This window comes from Neomonachus schauinslandi, chromosome 7 (genome assembly GCF_002201575.2).
Source record: "Neomonachus schauinslandi chromosome 7, ASM220157v2, whole genome shotgun sequence".
In the NCBI taxonomy this organism is placed as follows: domain Eukaryota; kingdom Metazoa; phylum Chordata; class Mammalia; order Carnivora; family Phocidae; genus Neomonachus; species Neomonachus schauinslandi.
The window spans coordinates 4,865,467-4,884,957 of record NC_058409.1 but is presented as its reverse complement, the minus strand read 5'-3'; the positions used below and the strand labels follow the sequence as shown (position 1 = coordinate 4,884,957).

Below are 19,491 nucleotides of genomic sequence, written 5' to 3'. Positions count from 1 at the left end.
ATTACCCCCTTTCTGATGAGCTGTTGGTCAGTGAGCAGGAACATCGGGTCCCACGTGGTGGGGTGGCTATCCCTTACCCGCAGCAGGGCCTGGCAGGGAGAACCCCCGGTGTGGGTCTCACACACACACACACACGCACGCGCCTGGTGGGCGGCAGTGTGGGCTTCGGAAAATGCCTGGCGTGCACTGCAGCCCTGAGGAGAGCCCCCGGCGGGCCTGGGAGTGTACTATATGCCTGGGGTTTTCCTAGGTGCTTTGAATGCGATGTGAGGCCGGTCCTGGTGACAGCCTGAGGGGTGAGGTCCAGCATCACTGCCATTTCACGGATCAGGACACTGAACCGCAAACAGGCCACGTGCCAGGCCTGGGTCACAGGGCGGGAAGCCTGGAACCTGTGCGGCCCAATAGAGACAGGGAAGGGGCAGCTGCAGCAGTAATCAGCACACAGGGACTGTTTCCTAAGGCAGCTTTGCTTTTTGTTTGCCTGGTGAATATTTGTTGAGCCTCAACTGGGTTCTGGGCATCGAGCTCCTGGCCTGGGGGTGGAGGAGCCCTGTCTCCACCCTGGCAACCTGCAGACATGTCCCCAGTCCCAGCAGAGCATGGCCTGGCATGGGGTGGGGGACAGGAACAGGTGGAGTCTTGGGCCGAGTGCTTGGACCCGGTGTTGAAGGAGGGCTCTACCCCCTCCCATGTTTGTTGTATGTACGACCCGTCCTGCCCATTTGCATTTCGTGGCCGTTTGATATTTGGAGCAGAGAGGCTAGGCCATGTTTTTACCTGCCTTGCCTGTGAAGCACTGGCTGAGAAACCAGTGAGGAGAGAACATCTGCAATGGGCACGTTTGTCCTCGCAGTAAGACCAGGCTTTCGCTGCCCTGTTCATGCATCAGGAGATGCCCACCATGAACGTTTTCTTCCCCAGAAGCCCACAGACCCGTCTGCCCCAGCTTCCCACCGCACTTTCTCTAGGACGGTCCATGCCTTCTCCCAAGGGTTGTCAGAGAGACCGGACTTCCTCCCAGTCATTTCAGGGGTTCCCAGAGTAGCCACAGAGCACCTTGTGAGTCCCGCTTCCTGAGGCCTCAAAACAGATTTTCTGGGCCTGGCCTGTTCCCCGGTGCGGTGGCGGGTGCAGCTCGGGGGAAGAGGTGATCAGTTTCCTGAAGGCTGGGCATAGGCAATGGGAACCCTGCCCTGCTCTGCCATTGCTTGCCCCTGGTAGGGAGCCCCGGCCCCCGCCCAGTCTTCCCTTTGCCCACCCGTCCCCGCATCCTCCTGGAGGAGGAGAAAGTCATCTCTGCCCACCAGCCTTCGGCCACCTGCCAGGGCTCGCTGGTGGCCAGGGTGGAACTCTGCCACAAAGAAGGTGAACTTTTACATTATTATGCACAGCCTGTGTCCTTCCTTATTGTCTATTCCAGAACAGAAGCTTGGCCACATCTTTGCATAAGCAAAAGGTGCATTACAGTGTATTTCCCCAAACGCGAGAGCCCTTGGCCTCTCTCTGCACCGAGAAGGGCTGTGGCTTTGAACATTTTCCCTCAAGGTTTAAAGATTCCAGGATCAATTTCTCAAGACAGGGCTCAAGGACATTGTCCCGGCTTCCCCTCCCCCTGTGGTCTGGGCAGAGGAGAGCAGCTTCTCCCCAGCACACAGGTCTCCGGGGAGGTTGGGCAGGGGTGGGGAACACACTTGGGCACTTGGCTGGGGTCTCGGTCATTACAGGGCATCCTGGGCCCCGCTGCTGTCACACAGTTTGCCCATTTCCTATCGTTCCACATTCTCCAAAGTTATTCATTCATTCAAAACTCTTTACCGAGCCTTTACTAGGTGCTAGATGCTGCTGGAGACACAGCAGTGAGCAAGGAGGAAAGGTGCCTCTCATATCAAGTGCATAGTCCAGTCTGGGAGCAGCTACTTTCGGGGGTACTTTTGGGGTAAGCAGGGACAGTCGTGTTGGGGGGGAGCATGGATAGACAAGTGGGCACAGCAAGTGCAAAGGCCCTGAGGTCGGGATGGGCTCTCTGTACAAGGTGCACGGAGGCCAGTGGCTGGACCACAGTGAGCAAGGCCAGGGCAGCCTGAGAAGCAGCAGCACAGCTTCGATTTTATTCCAGTTGCAGTGGGAAGGCCTTGGAGTGGATGGGAATTAAGCTGAAGCATAACTCTTCCCCTTCTTTGAAACACATTTATTACCATGACTTTGTTTTTGCAGATGCTCTTCAGATATTTCAAGAATTCTGGAGAGGGGGAGAGGGAGTTCCAGGGATGGGCTGCTGCACAAGCAGCTGGAGAGGGCAGCCAGGCTTGGCAGAAGGCGGAGCTGTCGAGACCAGGGGCTCCCCGGGCGGAGTCGCTGAAGCGGAGCACAGAGAAGGCAGCCAGAGCCAGCTTCGAGCGGCCCGAGGGCCAGCCTGAAGGCACGGTTGGGGGGGCGCTGGGGGTTTAGGGCAGAGGCAGGGGAAGCTGGATCCGCCGAGTGCTGCCTGTGGTGAAGGTGCATGGTGCGGGGTGTGGGCAGCATCAAAGACTTCTGCATAAGAAGCTCCCGGCCCTGCTGCTTGTCTGGGAGACTGTGTCGGGGTCACGGGAGGACGGGGGGAGACGTGCGGGAGATGTTTGGGGGCTGCCTTCTGTCCTCGCTGACTCTGCCACGTCTGGCAGCTGTCTGCTCGGCAGAAGCCTTGTTGCTGTGTTCCTATTAAGGATGCAGGCATTTCCCTGGAAATTGCACTCATCGTTCCCAGTGGGCTCCGTGGCCGTGTGGGCCCTGCCGGCTTCTAGCATCTGAGCAGCATCCCGTGGGCTCAAGGACTGTGGCAATCTTACAGGGCCCTGAAAGGCCCATGTTCTCCCGGCGGGCAGGGCACGGCCCCCGCCTCAGGCCAGCAGAGGCAAAGGGCGGAGGGGCCCCTCCCCTCAGCACTGCCCTGCATTGTCGGACAGGTGTCACAGGGGGAGGCCAGGGCACAGCCCGCCGACTCCCCGAGAGAGTAGCCTGCGTGGAGCAGTGGCCCCTCTGGAAGGGACAGAGGCTTCCTCGGGGAGAGAACCACAGAAGGCCCACCACAGTTGGAAGTGACCAGGGAGGTAGGGCTGGAAAGGCTCCAGAGTAGGCCTGAACTGCCAGCCTGACCCAGCCTGGCCTCCTTGCTGGCCATCTGCTGGGAATGCTCCTCAGCGGCCCGGGAGGCTGGGGGCAGGGCGTCCAGCCCAGCCGATCGGACCTGAAGCCGACAGGCAGCTCTGAAGGCAGGGCCTCCCCTGCCTGGCCCCCGCTCAGTGGCCTGACACCCCAGACTCCAGCTGCCTTACCGCTGCCCCCAGCAGGATGTTGGCCTCTGCCTCATAGAGCTTAACGCTGAGTGGTGGCATTCCTGGACTTCTGTTCATGCCCGGTCCTGAATCAGGGGTCAGGGTCAGAGCTGCTCAGTATCCAAGGACACAGGACCCCTTACTTGAGATGGGCACAGTGGCAGGGGTCAGGGGAACAGGAGGGTCCTGGGCCCTGGTGGGTAAGGTCTGGGCCAGGAAGTGGGAGGTGGGAAGGGGACCAGCCCTACGTCTCGTTCCTGCCTGTGGGGACCAGCAAGCACCCCCTCACTCAGAGCCTCAGTTTTCCCATGGCTCAGGTGGGACTGACCTCTCATTCTGGCCTCCAAGGGCTGTTGGGAGCATAAAATGAGCTAATTCTGTGAACTCAGCCCTGAATCCCTTCCGAGTATCAAGGCAGGTTTCCTGTCTTCCTAAAGCTTGTCACACCCTGGGCTTAGAGCCTCACCAGGCACGCAGGCGGGCGAGTCCCCTCGAGGTGCCCCCCGGACCAGCTCTGAGAAGTGCCATTAGAGCGTGGGCCCCGGAAAGGCACGGTCAGGCTGTCAAGGGAGCCTCGAGCCCCTCATTTTCTGGGGAGGCTCTGAGAGATGACCCCGAGACATTTTGCATTCCCCGACTCTGTGCACAGCAAAGATGGACTGCTTCCACCTGCCAACAAGGGGATGGGGCTGAGCCGGCCCAGAGTGTCCCGGGGCTGTGTAGGAGGTGCCCCCATTCCAGTTCACATCACTCCTCACGTCTGTTCCTTCTCTCCACTCACCCCCAAATCTATGCCCCACACTTGACACCTCGACTGCTATAGTGGGCACTTGAATCTGCTTTCCATAAATGAGCCAGAGTCATCTTTCTGTCATGGTTCCACATCCCCCACTGCTCTTTGAATAGAACTGGAACCCTTCTCACTACCTGCATAGCTGTGTGGTCTGGCCTCAGGGGCCCTCTCTCCCTGCCCAGTCCTTGGAATGCATGTCACTGCCTCTGACCCCAGGATGTTTGCACATGCTGCTTTCTTTGCCAGGAGCACCATCCCGGCTCATCCCGGCTTTGCTGAGCTAACTCCTTCTCATTTCTTATCTCTGAGACGAAATGCCACCTCTTTAGGGGGCCCACCAATCCTCACCAGGGCAGATTCACCATGAATATGCCCTCTAGGTTCCCTGCCAGTTCCTCAAGGTCTTCATCAGCATCGTCGTGATCATAAAGCTGGTTTTGTGACTTCTGAGTGTCCCTCTCTACCTCCTGACAGAGGGCCAGCTCCGGGCTGGTTCACTGCCCCATCCCAAATGCTAACATAGTGCTGGACATGCAATGGGACCAATAGCTTCCTCCCGTGGAGAAGGAGGGGTGTGCTGGGTACCTGCCGAGGTCCGTGGAAAAGGAGAGGCCAGGCCAGGCAATTCTGGCCCCCAGGGGGTGGAGGGCTCCGTGAAAGGCCAGGGTGGCTCAGTATGAGAAGTCCCATTTCGAATCTGTAAGGGGCTCATTGCTGGGCTGGGGGCTGTCTGCGTGGCAGGATGGACATCTACACACCAAAGCTCACACGTGGGGAAAAAGGCAGCTTTCGTTAGTTCTTATATCTGATGCTCCCCTCACTCCAGAATAGAAGGGAAAATGGGACCCAGCCCATGGGAGGTGGCTCAGGCTCTTCGTGTTCCGAAGGCTTTAGGGGGCAGGGTCAGGTCTTAAAGCTGAAGCTGCTCTGACAAAATACCGCAGGCTGGTCACTTAAATGGCACACGTTAATGTCTCCCTGCTCTGGAGGCTGAAGTCCAAGGTAAGGGGTCAGCTGATTGGGTTCCTAGTGAGGGCTCTCTTCCTCGCTTGAGGACAGCCTCCTTGCTGTGTCCTCACATGGTAGTGAGAGAGTGAGCGAGGGAGCTCTCTGAGGTCTCTTCCTGTAGGGGCACTGATCTCATCATGGGGACCCCCACCCTCATGACATCATGTAACCCTACCTGCCTCTCGAATGCCCCACCTCCAAATTGCACTATGTTGGGAGTAGTGAATCTGGGGGAGACACGATTCAGTCCACAGCAGGGCTGTTCATCCCCTGCCCCACCTGCCCATGGCCTAGCCACCCTGCATCTGTGCACATCTGTCCCAGCATGCTCTGCCCTGGGCAGTGACCCTCCAGACTGAGGCCCTGCAGCTGGGGTCAGTCGGGGTTTGTTCTCTCTTCTGTGGCCAAGCAACATCTGCCTCCTCTCCTGCAGTCCAGCACCCCCTGGGCTCCCTCTGAGGCCCAGCAGTGCCCCCCCACCCAGCCCCAGACCAACCCACAAGCCAGCCCCCAACTATCCGGCCCACCGTCCCTGGATCCCCAAAGTATCGCTGGGAGCTGCATTCCATTTGGGCCCTCTGAAGCCACCCCTTCTCAATATGAACCAGTCCCCTCCCAGGTCCCAGACAGCAGAACCAAGCTCTCTCTACTTTTGGCTTCTTCCCAAATATCGGGGCTGTTTTTACTCTCCCTGCCCTGTCCCCCCAACTCGAGACATAGGCTGGGGGTCAGGTGTGGAAGGAGTACAGTGAAACCTAGCCATCCGCCCAACCTTTCTCTGCCCCCTCCTCCCTCCTGCCCCCTCCAGCTGCAGCGGGACCTCCCCATGTCACCACCTTCTTCGCTTCTACACCATGACTTTCGGTCAAAGGCCGTGAGCCAAATTGGCCAGGCTTGCCTGTGAGATAAAGCAATACTTGGGAGACAAAAAACCCTTTCTCTCTCTCCTCTTTTTTAAAGATTTCATTTATTTATTTGACAGAGAGCACAAGCAGGGGGAGAGGGAAAAGCAGACTCACCGCTGAGCAGGGAGCCCGATGCGGGGCTCGATCCCAGGACCCTGGGATCATGACCTGAGCCGAAGGCACACACTTAACCGACTGAGCCACCCAGGCGCCCCCCCCCCCCTTTTTTTAGGTTTTATTTATTTACTCGACAGAGAGAGAGAGAGAGAAACTTTCTCTTAAGAAAAACTGGCTTTTAGAGCTATTGTCTCACTGTGGACTAAAAAATCGAGTTTGAACCTCAAAGCTGGGCAAGGGCGTCTGTGTGTAGGGGTGTGCACCCTGCCCTCCCATGACTTCATGGGGAGCTACAGGCAGTCTGATTTAGTGTGGTGACAAATACGGCGTCTTACGGTTTTCGCCAGCACCGATCCTTTGCACACACGGGGAACTTCAGTGCTCACAAAACGTCATGAGACCGGGACTATTAAGCCTGTTTTACGGAGGGCACGGCACAGCGTGGGTGAGTCGGCAGGGCCTCCCCTGGGCCCTACCTTGTCAGCGGCAGGTGGTCCTTGGGCCTGTGGTTCCTGCTGACACCTCCCCGGTTGTCTTTCAGGTCAACGAAATCTATCATGACGAGTCCTTGGGGGCCCACATCAATGTCGTCCTGGTGCGGATAATCCTGCTGAGCTACGGGAAGGTGAGTGAGCTGCCGGTGTCTTCCTGACGCTGCAGAGCCCCTGTTCGCTGGGGGATGAAGGGCGCCCTCCAGCGAGGCACGGGCGTCTTCTGAAGGCCAAAGCCTCGGTGCCTGTCCCCCACTGCCCTATGGTACCTGAAAGAAACAAGGAACCTGTGAGCCACCCCCATATTCCTGACCCCCTTTCGCCTCACCTCTTGTTGTAAAACGTAGGTTTTGTTGTTCAGGTCTGGGGCAGCCAGCCTCTCAAGAGATGACGGCCATAGAAAAGATGGCTTGTCACCCACTCGGGGCCACACAGTCAGGGTGAGCGGTTGTAGGACTGGCTGGCGTGAATAATTCCTGTGGGCTCTGGGCCACAGTTGGCTAGTCCAGGGTGACTGGAGTGTGAGAGCCCCTTGAGGGAGGTGGCTGGGGGTGTGGACTCTGAATTCGCTGGTTTGCATTTGAAAAGCATGCTCCAGAGCCAGTAGCTTAGTATCTCTAGGAATTGGCTAACCCCAGGAGGGGCAGTCCCTCCAGGGTCAGCATGGCCCCAGGTGTCAAAGCATCAGAAACATGCGCTTACTTGGGCCCTCACCTCGCCTCCCGCCCACCTCTGCTACCCGTGTCCTCCCGTCCTTAGCCTCTCTGTCCTCCTCTGTGTCACGTCTGCCCTAACTGGGCTCTCTTGCCCTTCCTACCTCCACTTGCTGTCAAACTTGGAGCTGTCTTTCCTAGCAGCGTGTGGGGGTCTGTGCAGCAGGAGGAGAAAGACCCTGGAGACAGTGACCTGAAAGCTAAGGGGGTACAGAGAAAGGAGAGGTGGTGAGAAAGGAAGGAGCTCTGTGCCGGGCAGCTCAGAAGGACCTTACTCGTGCTAGCTCACTCAGTCCAAGGGCAGATGGGGAGCTGGAGCTAGGATGATCCCCATTTCACAGATAAGAACACGGAGGCTTAAAGCAGCTTGGTGGTGTGCTGGGTGAGTGGACAGTGTCATTTTGCTCCTCGGGAGTTGGGCTTCTCACCTTTGCAGCCGAATTCCAGAATCCATGGTCCGACTTCACTCAGTATGTACAAAATCAGTCATCAGACACGGTAATTAGGTGCAGGGTTAAACTCCTCTGCTCAGAGACAGAGGATCTCAGTCTCCAAAAATAAAATCCAACTGCACACAACTTACAAGGCCCGTGGTCTAAAAAATGACAACGAAGGGTTCCTATGGCTGGGTAGTCGACTCCAGGAATAGCGGACCTTGAGCCCACTGTCTTTACCAGGAAGCCTGTCGCTCCAAGTAGAAGTGGCCACAGTGAGGACACCAGTCATGGTCCTTTGTGCTCCCCACAGAGAACATAAAATACATCAAAGCAGACTGTGAGGACAGGGGAGAAATTGATGAAAACCTAACTGCGGGAATTTTTTATACTCTTTTCAAGACCTTTAACAGATTACATTTTAAAAGGCATAGAAGTTTCGAATAATATAATAATAATGTATGATGTTAAATTAGCAGTTATATCATTTTTTTCTTTGCCCTACAGAAATATATGCCTTCTTTTTGAGGAATCATAGAACGCTTGAAAATTACAAAAGCGCTTTAGGTTATAAAGAAAATTGCAGTGAATTTTCTACAGCTAAAACTGTTTGGGCTATATTCTCTGACTCAGTACCCTAAAATAGGGTGAAGGGAAGGGATATATTAACAAAAAAAAATCCAAAGTCTTTTTTTTTTTTAAGATTTTGTTTATTTATTTGAGAGAGAGATAACGAGAGAGAACATGAGCGGTGGGGAGGGGCAGAGGGAGAAGCAGACTCCCCGCTGAGCAAGGAACCCAAAGCGGGGCTCCATCCCAGGACCCTGGGATCATGACTGAGTTGAAGGCAGACGCTTAACTGACTGAGCCACCCAGGTGCCCCAAATCCAATGTCTTTAAACATTTGAAAAACAACCAGCTAGGAAGGAGACTATGAGCATTGCAATTACTTGGAACACTAATGAAAATGATAGTACTAGAGCTCAAAACCTATGGGGTGTGGCCAAAGCTGTTTTCAGAGGCAAATTTGCAGGTGCTTCCTAAGACTGCACAAGAGAGAATGAATACACACTAACCCTGCACTGAACTCAGTAATGTTAACACAAAAGTCAACAAGAACCACAAACCAAAAACCTAGGGGAGACAAAAATAAGGAAATAAGTTTCAGAAAAGCAGAAATGAAAAAAATTAGGACATAGAAATAATTGAACCAATCAAGAAGAGAGCTTTGGCCAAAGCAAACCTCTGGCATATGAATCTAGAAAAGGAGAGAGAGGGGAAGCACAAACCGAAAGATTAGGAAGGGCGTGCATAATGTAGCCTACACCAGGATGCTTATCGGGCAGAAGAGGAGGCATCTGGGGAAGTTGCCACACTAGGCAGCTGCTAGACCCATTCAGGCCCACTCCCATCCCCTCTGGAGGCTCAGAGTAATTAGTGGAGGAGGGGATGCATACACTCTCCTCCAGCTATAGGAGGGTTTGGGGAGGTGGGGACACAATTATATCTCCCACCCCTTCCCTTTACCCCTGGAGGAGGGCAATGGGAAACTTCAGGTCTGCCCTGGAGGTAGAAAGAGGATAGCCACAGATTGGTCTGGGCACCAGGTGGAAGCTTGCGTCCCCTCTGCCCCCCCTCCCTCCAGTTGCCCCCATATAAGTTCAAAAGAAAATTTGGAAATTGTGCACCGTTCATTGCTTACCTGTGCTGGCAAAGCTCTGGCTCTCATTTAGCCTAAAAAGTGTTGATTTCCCAAGGAAGCAAAGCCTGGTTTATTTTAACCACGACCTGGTGGGCTCTGTGCTAAACTGTGCCCACCCAAGGCCATTTCTTCTTGTGGTTCTTCTTCTCCCCTTCACTGCTGCGGGCCTGTAGATGCTCGGCGTGACCCCAGTGTGCCATCTGCAGAAGAGTCAGAACCTGAAGGTGGACAGAGATCCCGGCAAGTCGAGGATTTCCTGGGAAATGAGAATATTTCAAAGCCGACTCCAGAGAATATAGCCCAAACAGTTTTAGCTGTAGAAAATTCACTGCAATTTTCTTTATAACCTAAAGCGCTTTTGTAATTTTCAAGCGTTCTGTGATTCCTCACAAAGAAGGCATGTATAAAACATGATAATAAGTCCCATAACCATGGTGGGAGCTCAAGTTCTCCAGCATTTTCAAAGTTCTCTGAAAATTACCTCTAAATTGAGAGTCAGATTGTCTATTTTTGCAGTGCATTCTTATTTATTTCTAAGGAATTATTAAGCAAGGATAATAGAACACCATAGAAATTGTTTCAGAGCATATACATATATATATTCTGACATCCACCTAATTTATTTTTATAGCCAGTGTGATTCCTATACTCAAAGCTGCCAAAGGTAGCATGTCCAAGACAATGTACAGACCTGTCTTCCTTCTAAAAATAGATGTAAAAATCCTGAGGCTTTAAGAGCTTAATTCAATAATGCATAAAATGAAACTCCCACCACGATAAAACAGGGTTTATCCTTGGAATAAGGCGATCATTGGCTTATCAGGAAGTCTGTTCATATAGTTCATCACATCGGTTTGCCGAATGACGAAAGCTCCTCATCTAATACATAATTCACGAAGGGTTTCTGTGTGCCAAGCTCTGTGCTGGGCCACTGAGGTGGTCCTCAGCTTCCAGACCTGCTTCTAGAGCAGAGGTACAGACGAGGAAATGATTATAACAGGGGGTCAGAGACTTATGGGGACAAAGGTGGGGCAGGCAGGCCTCACGGGGTCAGGTCAAGTGCCTGGAAGGACCCTAAGACAATGCTGGACTCCTGTATGTAGAATGGGGGGTGGGAGCCTGGCTGGGGAGGGTGCGGGCACCGTTGAAGGGGGGACAGCTGTGGGCTATACTGAGACCACGACCACAGGCTGGAGTAAGGAAGGCAGACAAAAGAGAACTCTGGGGGCTGTCTGGGTGGCTCAGTCAGTTAAGCGTCTGCCTTTAGCTCAGGTCATGATCCCAGGGCCTGGGATGGGGTCCTGCATCGGGCTCCCTTCTCTGCAGGTAGCCTGCTTCTTCCTCCCCCTCTCCCTCTCCCCCTGCTGGTGCTATCTCTCTGTCAAATAAATAAATAAAATCTTTAAAAAAAAGAGAGAGAGAGAAAAGAAAAGAAAAGAAAAAACTTTGGTAGGAGGCCAAGTCTGGAGGGCATGCGTACTGAGTGGATGGATGAAGGTGGAGAGATGCTGGGCCCAGGCCTTGGGCAGCCTGGTGCATGATGATGCCGACCCCTGAGATGGAGAACACAGGAGGAGAAGCAGGGTGTCGGGGAGAAAGGCAATGAGTTCAGTTGAGATGTGTTGTGTTTGAGGTGCCCAGTGCCATCCCAGTAAAGACAGCCAGGAAGAGCCTGGCATGGGGGTCTGGAGCTTCGAGAGAAGAGCTGAGCATTGCTCGCAAAGGCACCAGTGGTGGGGGGTGGGGGGCACGAGAAGTATGCTGAGTGGGGGGCAGCTAAGAAAGAGCCCCAGGAGCCCCTAATGCTGAAGGCACCACTGGGGCAAGGGGCATGATCAGTTGCATAGGAGCTGAGAGAGGATCTCCTGGTATTCAAAAATCTGTGGAAACAGATGGTAACATGACAACCAAGATTTTATTTAAAGGTGGAGAAAGAAGCACATGTCCCCAAAGGCGTTCTGCCTAGCTAATTCTTAGGATGTTCATAGATGTTCACACAGGAAAAGAGAGGGATTCCACAGTCGAATGAGTCTGGGAAAGGCTTGTAAAAGCACATGGAACAAGCGCCTGCCTTCGGCTCAGGTCCTGGTCCCAGGGTCCTGGGATCGAGCCCCGCATCGGGCTCCCTGCTCAGCGGGAAGCCTGCTTTTCCCTCTCCCACTCCCCCTGCTTGTGTTCCCTCTCTAGCTGTGTTTCTCTCTGTCAAATAAATAAAACCTTTAAAAAAAAAAAGCACATGGAACAAGCATTCCTGACAGCAGAATTTCTCAGAGGCTTTAGGACAGAAACATCCCTGGTGCATCTTAAGAGACGGATCAGGACACATGGTTTCTCAAACCTGTTTCTCAATGGAACCCTTCTCCTCCTGGAGTCAGTGTTTTACAGCACTCACTTTGGGAAATGCTGCCCGTCTGGAGGCAGTCACAGTAAAGTCGGCAACAAGAAGGTGACTTTGTTACTGAGGTTCTGCAAATTCTTGAAGGTGTCTTTATGACATGGAGCCAACATGGGAAAAGAACAGATAAAACCGTAAAAATTGTTTGCTGATGATTGTGTGCCTGGAAAACCCAGAAGGATCCGCTGTAAAGCTTTTAGAGTTAATAAAGAAGCTTGGTGAATTGGCCAAATATAATTATTTTTTTAAACACTTTTTTAAAAAGATAGATTGATTGATTTGACCGAGAGAGAGAGAGAGAAAGAGCATGAGCAGAGGGCACAGGGAGAACAGACTACCCCCCTGAGCAGGGAGCCCGATGCGGGGCTCGATCCTAGGACCCTGGGATCATGACCTGAGCTGAAGGCAGATACTTAATCGACTGAGCCACCCAGGTGCCCCCAAATGTAAGATAATTCTATAAAAATCACAAATTTTTTCATGAACCCACAGGCCCTAGTAGTCAAAAATATAAAATACCTGGCCTCATCCCAACAAGATACATGTAGGACCTTTCGGAAGAAAATTGCTCATTGTTACTGGAAGGAAAGAAATAGAAATGAGAGAAGACTGGGGACAGTAGAGGTATCGATTTTTCCCAAATTAATAATTGGAACTTGGATGAAATGATTCCAAGATTCATCTGGAAGCCTAAGAAGCCAGTCAAGACTGGCTGGGAAAACCTTGAAAGCTAAGCAAATAGAGATTTACTCCAGACATCTTGTGAAGTGAAAAAAATTAAAATCATACCATATCTGCATAAGCATGAACAGATCAATTGAACAAGCTCCGTAGCTCTGAAAACACACTTCCTGTAGATACCTTGTGATAAATGTAAGTGAAATGGTTATTAAGGGTCATAAATCAATGTAGGACTGATACACATTTCATATATTATAAATTAAATATAACATATGATAAATACAGGCCAATAACACATTCCATGACTTAAACCAAAAAGATCAAGAAGAAAACATTGGTTGCCAAGGGCTCCCTAAGCCTAAGTACAAGAGAAGGAACTGGAAAGGGGAAGACAGATATATTTGAATACTGAAAATATAAAGCTTCTGTCAAGAAACAATTAAAAGACAAAGCCCAAGCATGAAAAACACTTGCAATATGGCAAAGATATCCTAATATGTGAAGAGCTCTTACCAATCATAGGAGAAAGAGAATTGGCAGGAGATACCACAGTACGCAGAAGAAAAATACAAATGGCCAAAAATAAGGGGGAAAATATTTAATTGTACTATGAAATAAATAAAACCGTTTACCACTTTTAAAGCATTAAGGTGTTAAGATTAGAAAGGGACTTAACTGCTGGTTTGGGCGGATGAAGCGGTAACGCTTTTCCGATATGAGTATAAATGCTTACGTATTTCTAGAAGGAAATGTGACAGTATTCACCACTGCCCTTAAAAAGGTTCTTTGTGTCTGCCCCCATTCATGCCTTTCTGTGACTCTATCCCAAAGCAGTTGTCAGAGCTGTGGACAAAGGTTTAGGAAGAAGACGAAGGCCATGGCCTCATTTCTGAGTATAAACAATGGGAGAAAATTTGAACTGTCCACTCATAGGGGTCTAATTAAATAACTCTAATATGTCTATGTGGTAGAATATGGGGCCACCAGGAAATCCCATTTCCAAAGCATCCTAAAGAGCACTGGGGAATGGTTACAGCCCAAAGTTAACTTTGTTTGCTTTTTGAAAAAAGGAGCCTATAACTTACAGTAAGATCTTAGTTTTGTGTCCAAGTATCTATACAGAAGGGCCTGGAAGGAATACATCAAAGGTAACTAACACTTCTCTCTGGGCGGTAGGCCATGGATTCTTATTTTCCTCTTTGCACTTTACTGAATTTTCTTAGTATATCATGATAAGCATGTTTCTTTTAAAATAGTGCATTTTTAATTATGAAGAAATGGTTTACATTTTTTTTTAAAGCATTGAAAACTGGTAGAGTCCAAGTAATCCCGTTTAACTGAATGCGCCCGATTAGGGTCTCGAGTGGTATGCCACAGGGCTCTGACATGTCAACATTTCACTCCTGATTTGAAGGAGGACGTAGAAGGGACTTCCTGCCTTCACTTGGCACCTCCTCTCTGTGGTGGCTTGGGGGCAGGGGGAAGGGTCTGCGTCCTTCTGCTCTCAGGGTCACGGTCTTCCCTTTCCTATGGTTGGGCTCAGGGACCCTGCCACTTGCAGGCCTGGGGGCCTCTGAGCAAGCCATCTAGGCTGGAATGCAGGCTGCCACAGGTGTGCGGCTTCACCTGCAGGTGAGGCCAAATCACGCCATGGCCGAGGCCAGTCTGGCCTGCCCCTTACATGCCGCCTCATGGGAAGGGGTTCTTCCTTGCCAGGGCCATGTGGGTACCCCCTCCCCCGAGTCTCCCAGAGGCAGAGTGGGGAATAAGGGGAGGGGGCATGGACCCCATTGCCAGGCTGCAGCTTGATCTTCCCAGGGTCGTATGGGGACGTGGGTAGACCACAACTGGCAAGGTGGGTGGCTAGAGCTCCCCTGGGCAGTAGGGCAGCCTCAGCGAGACCAGGACTAGTACAGTGGAAACCGAGAGGGGCACGGGGAGACCAATGCCCCTCCCAGCCCCCCTGACTTCATGCTGGGAAGGAGTTTAGGAATTAGAAGGGAGAATCTGGAGTATGCATGCTTCAGAGCTAAATCCAGGGAGTGCCCACTCTACCCAGCCACGGGCTCAGCAGGCTGGCCTCAGACCTCTGCTGATGACACTGGAAGAGTCAGGATAGAGAGCATAGCAGGATGTGGGGGGCTGCCCATCCCCAGTCCCCTCAGCCTGGCCCTCTGCAGGCCCCTGGGGATCCAGCTGGGCTGCCCGGTCTCCTGTAAGCAAAGCTCACCCCACGCTCTGCCCACCTTGTCCTGCCCCACCCTGCCTGTCCCCTGGAAGCCCTGGGGCCCAGGTCAGGCCCGTGAGGCTGTGGTGGAGGCCTCTGGGAGAGGCCAGCGCCCATCGTGTGCCCTGGGGGATTCCAGAAAGTTACGGGGCCTGACTGATGCTCGGTCCTCCTTGAGCTTCCACGATGTGGCTCTCAATTTCCCGAGGGAGGACACACTGCAGCAGGGCAGGTGGGGAGATAGTAGAGTTAGGAGGACACGGCTGGCCAACCACAGGGGGGCTGGCGCTGCACCCATGCCCCGACGTGAAGGGACTGAGGGGAGGCCCCAGCTGCTGGTCCAGTGTTGCTGGGCACAGAGCATTAGGAACCCAGGGGCCGCGCAGCGTGCCCAGCTGTGGGCTCTGGTCGATTGACGTGAGCACAGTCACGGGCCACAGGACTCAGGAGCCACGGCTACAGGAAAGCAGGGCCCATCCCACCAACCTGGAGCCTCAGCCAACACAGGAAAGTGACCATCCGTGAAGAGCGGCTGTAGGACCGAGGTCGCTGAGCCAGACACACAGAACTCCCCAGCCCGGAAGGTCCATCACTGACCGATACTCCTGCAAAATACATTTAAAAGGAATTATTAGAAAAGGAAAATGTGACAAAACCAAGATCTACAAAAAGACCAGCCCAGACTTTTTATTATCAAGTTCCGTTCACATACAATCACACCATCAGATTGCTAGAAAACTTTCTCGTTTCGGCACTTATCTCGTTGGGGACGGTTAACAGGGTGTGTCTGCCAATCGCAGACCCTGCTCTGCACAGCCACCGAGGATGAGGCCCTGTTCGGAGGTCTCTGCGGGGCATCGTGGGAGCAGGAAGAGCAGGTCGATCTGGGGTCCTGCGTGCTTTCCAGGGGTGGAGCCTGAGATCCCCGTGAAGTCACAAACGAAACATCATTTCAGAGTTTCCTTCAAGGGGAGCACCTTGAAGGAAATCGAGCAGGGGGTGGCCCCGGATGCAGTGGCCAGGCTGATGACCGCCCAGCCGGGGTCTGAGGAATGAGAGGCCCAGCATTTGTGTCGGAGGGAATGAGGTCTGCTCGTTCAGGGAGAAATTGGGCAGGGCTTCTAGACTGGGGGTCTGGAGATGGAGTTTGGCTCATCTGCAGGTGCATTCTGGTGAGCTGCTCTTCAGGAAACTCGTGTTTCCTGTCAAGGAGGGAGAACCCCATCCCTGGATGGGCTTAAGCATCAGGCAAGCCAAGATGACTGTAGCCGGGACCCCTGTGAGGAGAGGGGATGGAGCGGTGCCCCCCAAGATCTGGGGGTTCTCGGCTGGGGCTATGAGGCCAAGACAGACTCGGGGCAGAAAGCAGCCCACATATTCAGATCCTGTTGTTCATTCCAAATTGTGGTGGGAATAGACCAGCTCCCCCGAGCCTGTCCCCAGACCCCACAAGGCTCCAGAGGGGATAAAGTCAGTAGCATTTACACGAGTGACATGTTGTTTGTCTTCCAGCTCATGAGAAGCCTCTGAGTTATCTCAAGTTTTTCCTAAAACAACATTTTTCTCCATTTTTTAAGAAAGAAGAAGAAGAAAAGAGATTATCTTATTTTATACAATATGCCATCAGCCAGGGAGCAGAACATCAGCAACACTTGAGGGTTGCATAGCAACTGGCTTTTCAATTGATTTTTTTGAGAAGGCACCGAAGCTACTGAACTGTTCTCATTTTAAATATTTCCTAGGATGATGGAAATCAAAGCAAATGGAAATCAGAGACCTGGGGACAATCAGAGAAGAACATAAGGTATCTGGTCGTGAAAGACCCAAGTCAAGACCAAGTGTGGAGCGCTCAAAGGAATTTTTCAGCGTTGGAGGGGAAAGTCTAAGAAATTCTGGCTGTGGAACCCTTAGTGGGAGGCAAGAGAAGAGAGTGCTGGGGGCGAGGGGGTCTGTGTCCCAGGGCCCAGTGCCACCGTCCCTCTTACTGCGTGTCCTTGGCCAGTGCTCACCGGTGCTGGACCTCGGCTGCCCTATCTGTATGAGAGGTTTGGGAGCACCTCAGGGACAGTCCCCAGTCTCCCCAGAGTCTGGGTCCCATGCCCCAACTTAATGGTGGTTGGCCCCTGTCATCCCGGCCTACCTCCCGAGCCGGACCTCCCAGGGTCCAGAGAAGCATGGGGATTCGCAGGGGCTGGGCCCCATCCCTCGGAGGCCTGCCATGGCTAAGCCTGGGAAGGTTTGTGCTGAGAATCCCATGCTGGCAGCTTGGCGTTCTCTGGAAATAGCTTCCCAGCCTCTGGGAAGATGTCTGGAGCCTGTCTTCATGGTATAGGAGTCCCAGGCAGAGAAAGAAGGGGCTCGCCTTCTGGCCTCAGGCCTTTTGCTCGTCCTGGAGGCCCCTCATGATGAGCTCTGAGCTCACTTCACCCACACACAGCGTCCGTGGGGCAGGCGCACGGCCACCCCCACCTGACAGTGAGGATCATTGCTAACACAGCGACAGGGACAAGGAACATTGGTGGTGCTGACCGTCACCGGCAGGAGCGCCTGGGCTCCTGGCTCCGCGCTGTGGTTGTACCCATTCTGCAGATGGGGAGCTCAGCGCAGTGAGGTAACTTGCCCGAGAACACACGCGGAGGAGAGATGAGCAGGTCTCCAACCTCAGGACTCTCGCACTGCCCACGTGAGCCCCACCTGTCACCTGCCCGTGCCCTGGCGAGCTGCTGGGCAGGTTTGGGGTCCAGGGGGCTGCACCCGTATGGCCGCCCCACGGCTGGGTGCCATTCCAGGCTGCCAGACCGACCTCCAAGCTACTGGGCCTTGACGGGTGGAGGGAAGAACATGAATAATTCAGTTCATGCAAGGGCAGACAGTGGAACTGTCAGAGGGCAATGACTGGAACAGAACTTCTGAACAGGTCTTAATTGGCGTGTGTAGGGTGGGACCCCAGAGGTTGCTTTGGCCGTCAAAGTCCCCTTTGCCCTGTGCCTGCCTGGGCTCAGATCCGCGGCCCGGCATCGGGTGTCCTGCCAGCCGGCCCAGCCCTGCCGTTCTTGTGGCCGCAGCGCCACCTGGTGGCCACCTCGGGGCCCCGCCCTTCCTTTCCCGTCCTTCCAGACCCACCTCCACCCCGGTGTAGAGTGAGACTTGGGGCTGTTCAGTTGGCCCTGATGCAGTTCCTCCTCCGGATAATAACAGCACCTGTATCTTAGGGCAATTGTACTGCTTAACTTAGGCGCTACCTATAAACCTGGAGCTACCACCCAGCTCCCCCCCGACCCGGGCTGCAGAAATGCCCCTTCCACAGTGAACACGGTGTGACCACCACTCTGCCGCAATTCGCTCCGTGCAGCTGGTGCCCGCGGCTCCCCCCGGGGGGAGGAGCGTCCCATCTGCGAGGTCCTGGGCCACGCATGGTCCCCGTCCCTGCACAGGTGGGGACAGGCGAGGTGTACCAACAGGTTTTCCTAAAGAAACCCATGCAGAGGCGAGCAGGCGGCCAAGAGACAGGTGCCGTGAGGGCTGGGAGGAACGCAGGTGATCTAAGCGAGCTGGGTATGAGAAGCTTTCTTAATTGCAACGGGCAATTCTCTCTGGCACTTTGGCACTTTGGAAGGAGATCCAGATGGGAGAAATAGAGGCTTCCTCTCCTCGCTGGGAAGAGAGTCACAGCTCACAGCTCCATGGCAAAGACAGGGCAGGGTCCGTGGGGCCCTGCAGAGTGGGGCCGATCAGAGGGCTGTGTCGGTGACTGGGTGGCAGAGATGGGGGTCGGGTTGCAGCAGGAGGAACCGTCAGAGTCCCAGTGAGCCACGTGGGCTGGCCCAGACCCCTGTCCTGGGGTCTCCCTGCTCATCTGCTTGGATATCTGTCTGCCAGGAGCCCCCGAAGCTCCGGGAGCCTGTGGGAAGGCCAGGTGGCTCTCCTGAGAGGCGCAGGTGGAGGAAAGGCTAAATCTGGGGTGCAGGAGGCAGAAGCACATGGGAGGTGGTTTTGGGGGCGTTGCCCCCAGGAAAAACCTGCTTCAACCTGTTTAGTCCTTTTGAACCTCTGCTCCTCTGGCCTCACTCTGGTCCCAGGCCCAGCCGAGCTCAGGGGTGGGCAGAGCACTTGGACTGACCCCCAGGGGCTGCACCCGGATAAGCGCAAGAGCGCCCCAAAGCAAAACTGCCAAGCTCTTACCAAGCAAGCAAGCCGGGCAGGAAAAGGCAATCCCTTGACTCTGTCCCCAGGCACTGTGGACCCCACACTTGCCCTGCAAGCTCACAGTCCTCTCCTCACACGTCCTGTGTAGGCCCCCTCGCCACCTTCCACCAAAGCCAGAAGCCCCCTCCTCCCCTACCTGCCAGCCCCCACACCTCCCCTGCTCATCTCCTGCCACACTATGATCTGGACCCTGCTGATAGGGCACCAGCAATGCCCCCCTCCTGTGTCCCCTCCTTCTCAATGACCCGGGGGCCCTGTGCCTGCCAAGGGGCACAGGTCACTGTCAGCTCATAGGCTGGCCCCTGCGTACCCACACCCTCCTGAATGCTCCAGACCCAGCAAAGATGAGGATCCCGGTCCTAGGTCCTTTGTGCACATCTTAGATGGGCCAGAGCCCTGAGAAAGTTGGGACGTGGGCAGAGACATAGGATGTACAAGCCCCTCTGCCTCTTGGGTGACTGAGAGCTGACGTCACCCTCCTCCTCCATCTCTCAGAGTCCCA

General features: G+C 53.8%; 1 protein-coding gene across 1 annotated transcript in view; it reads left to right on the top strand.

The window, feature by feature from the left end:
- ADAMTS2 (ADAM metallopeptidase with thrombospondin type 1 motif 2) overlaps positions 1-19,491 on the top strand; it is a 224,132-nt gene that overhangs the window by 146,685 nt on the left and 57,956 nt on the right. Inside the window, exon 5 of the mRNA XM_044916657.1 lies at positions 6,682-6,765. Within this exon, the coding sequence (XP_044772592.1) occupies positions 6,682-6,765 (84 nt within the window). The remainder of the gene's footprint in view (positions 1-6,681; positions 6,766-19,491) is intronic.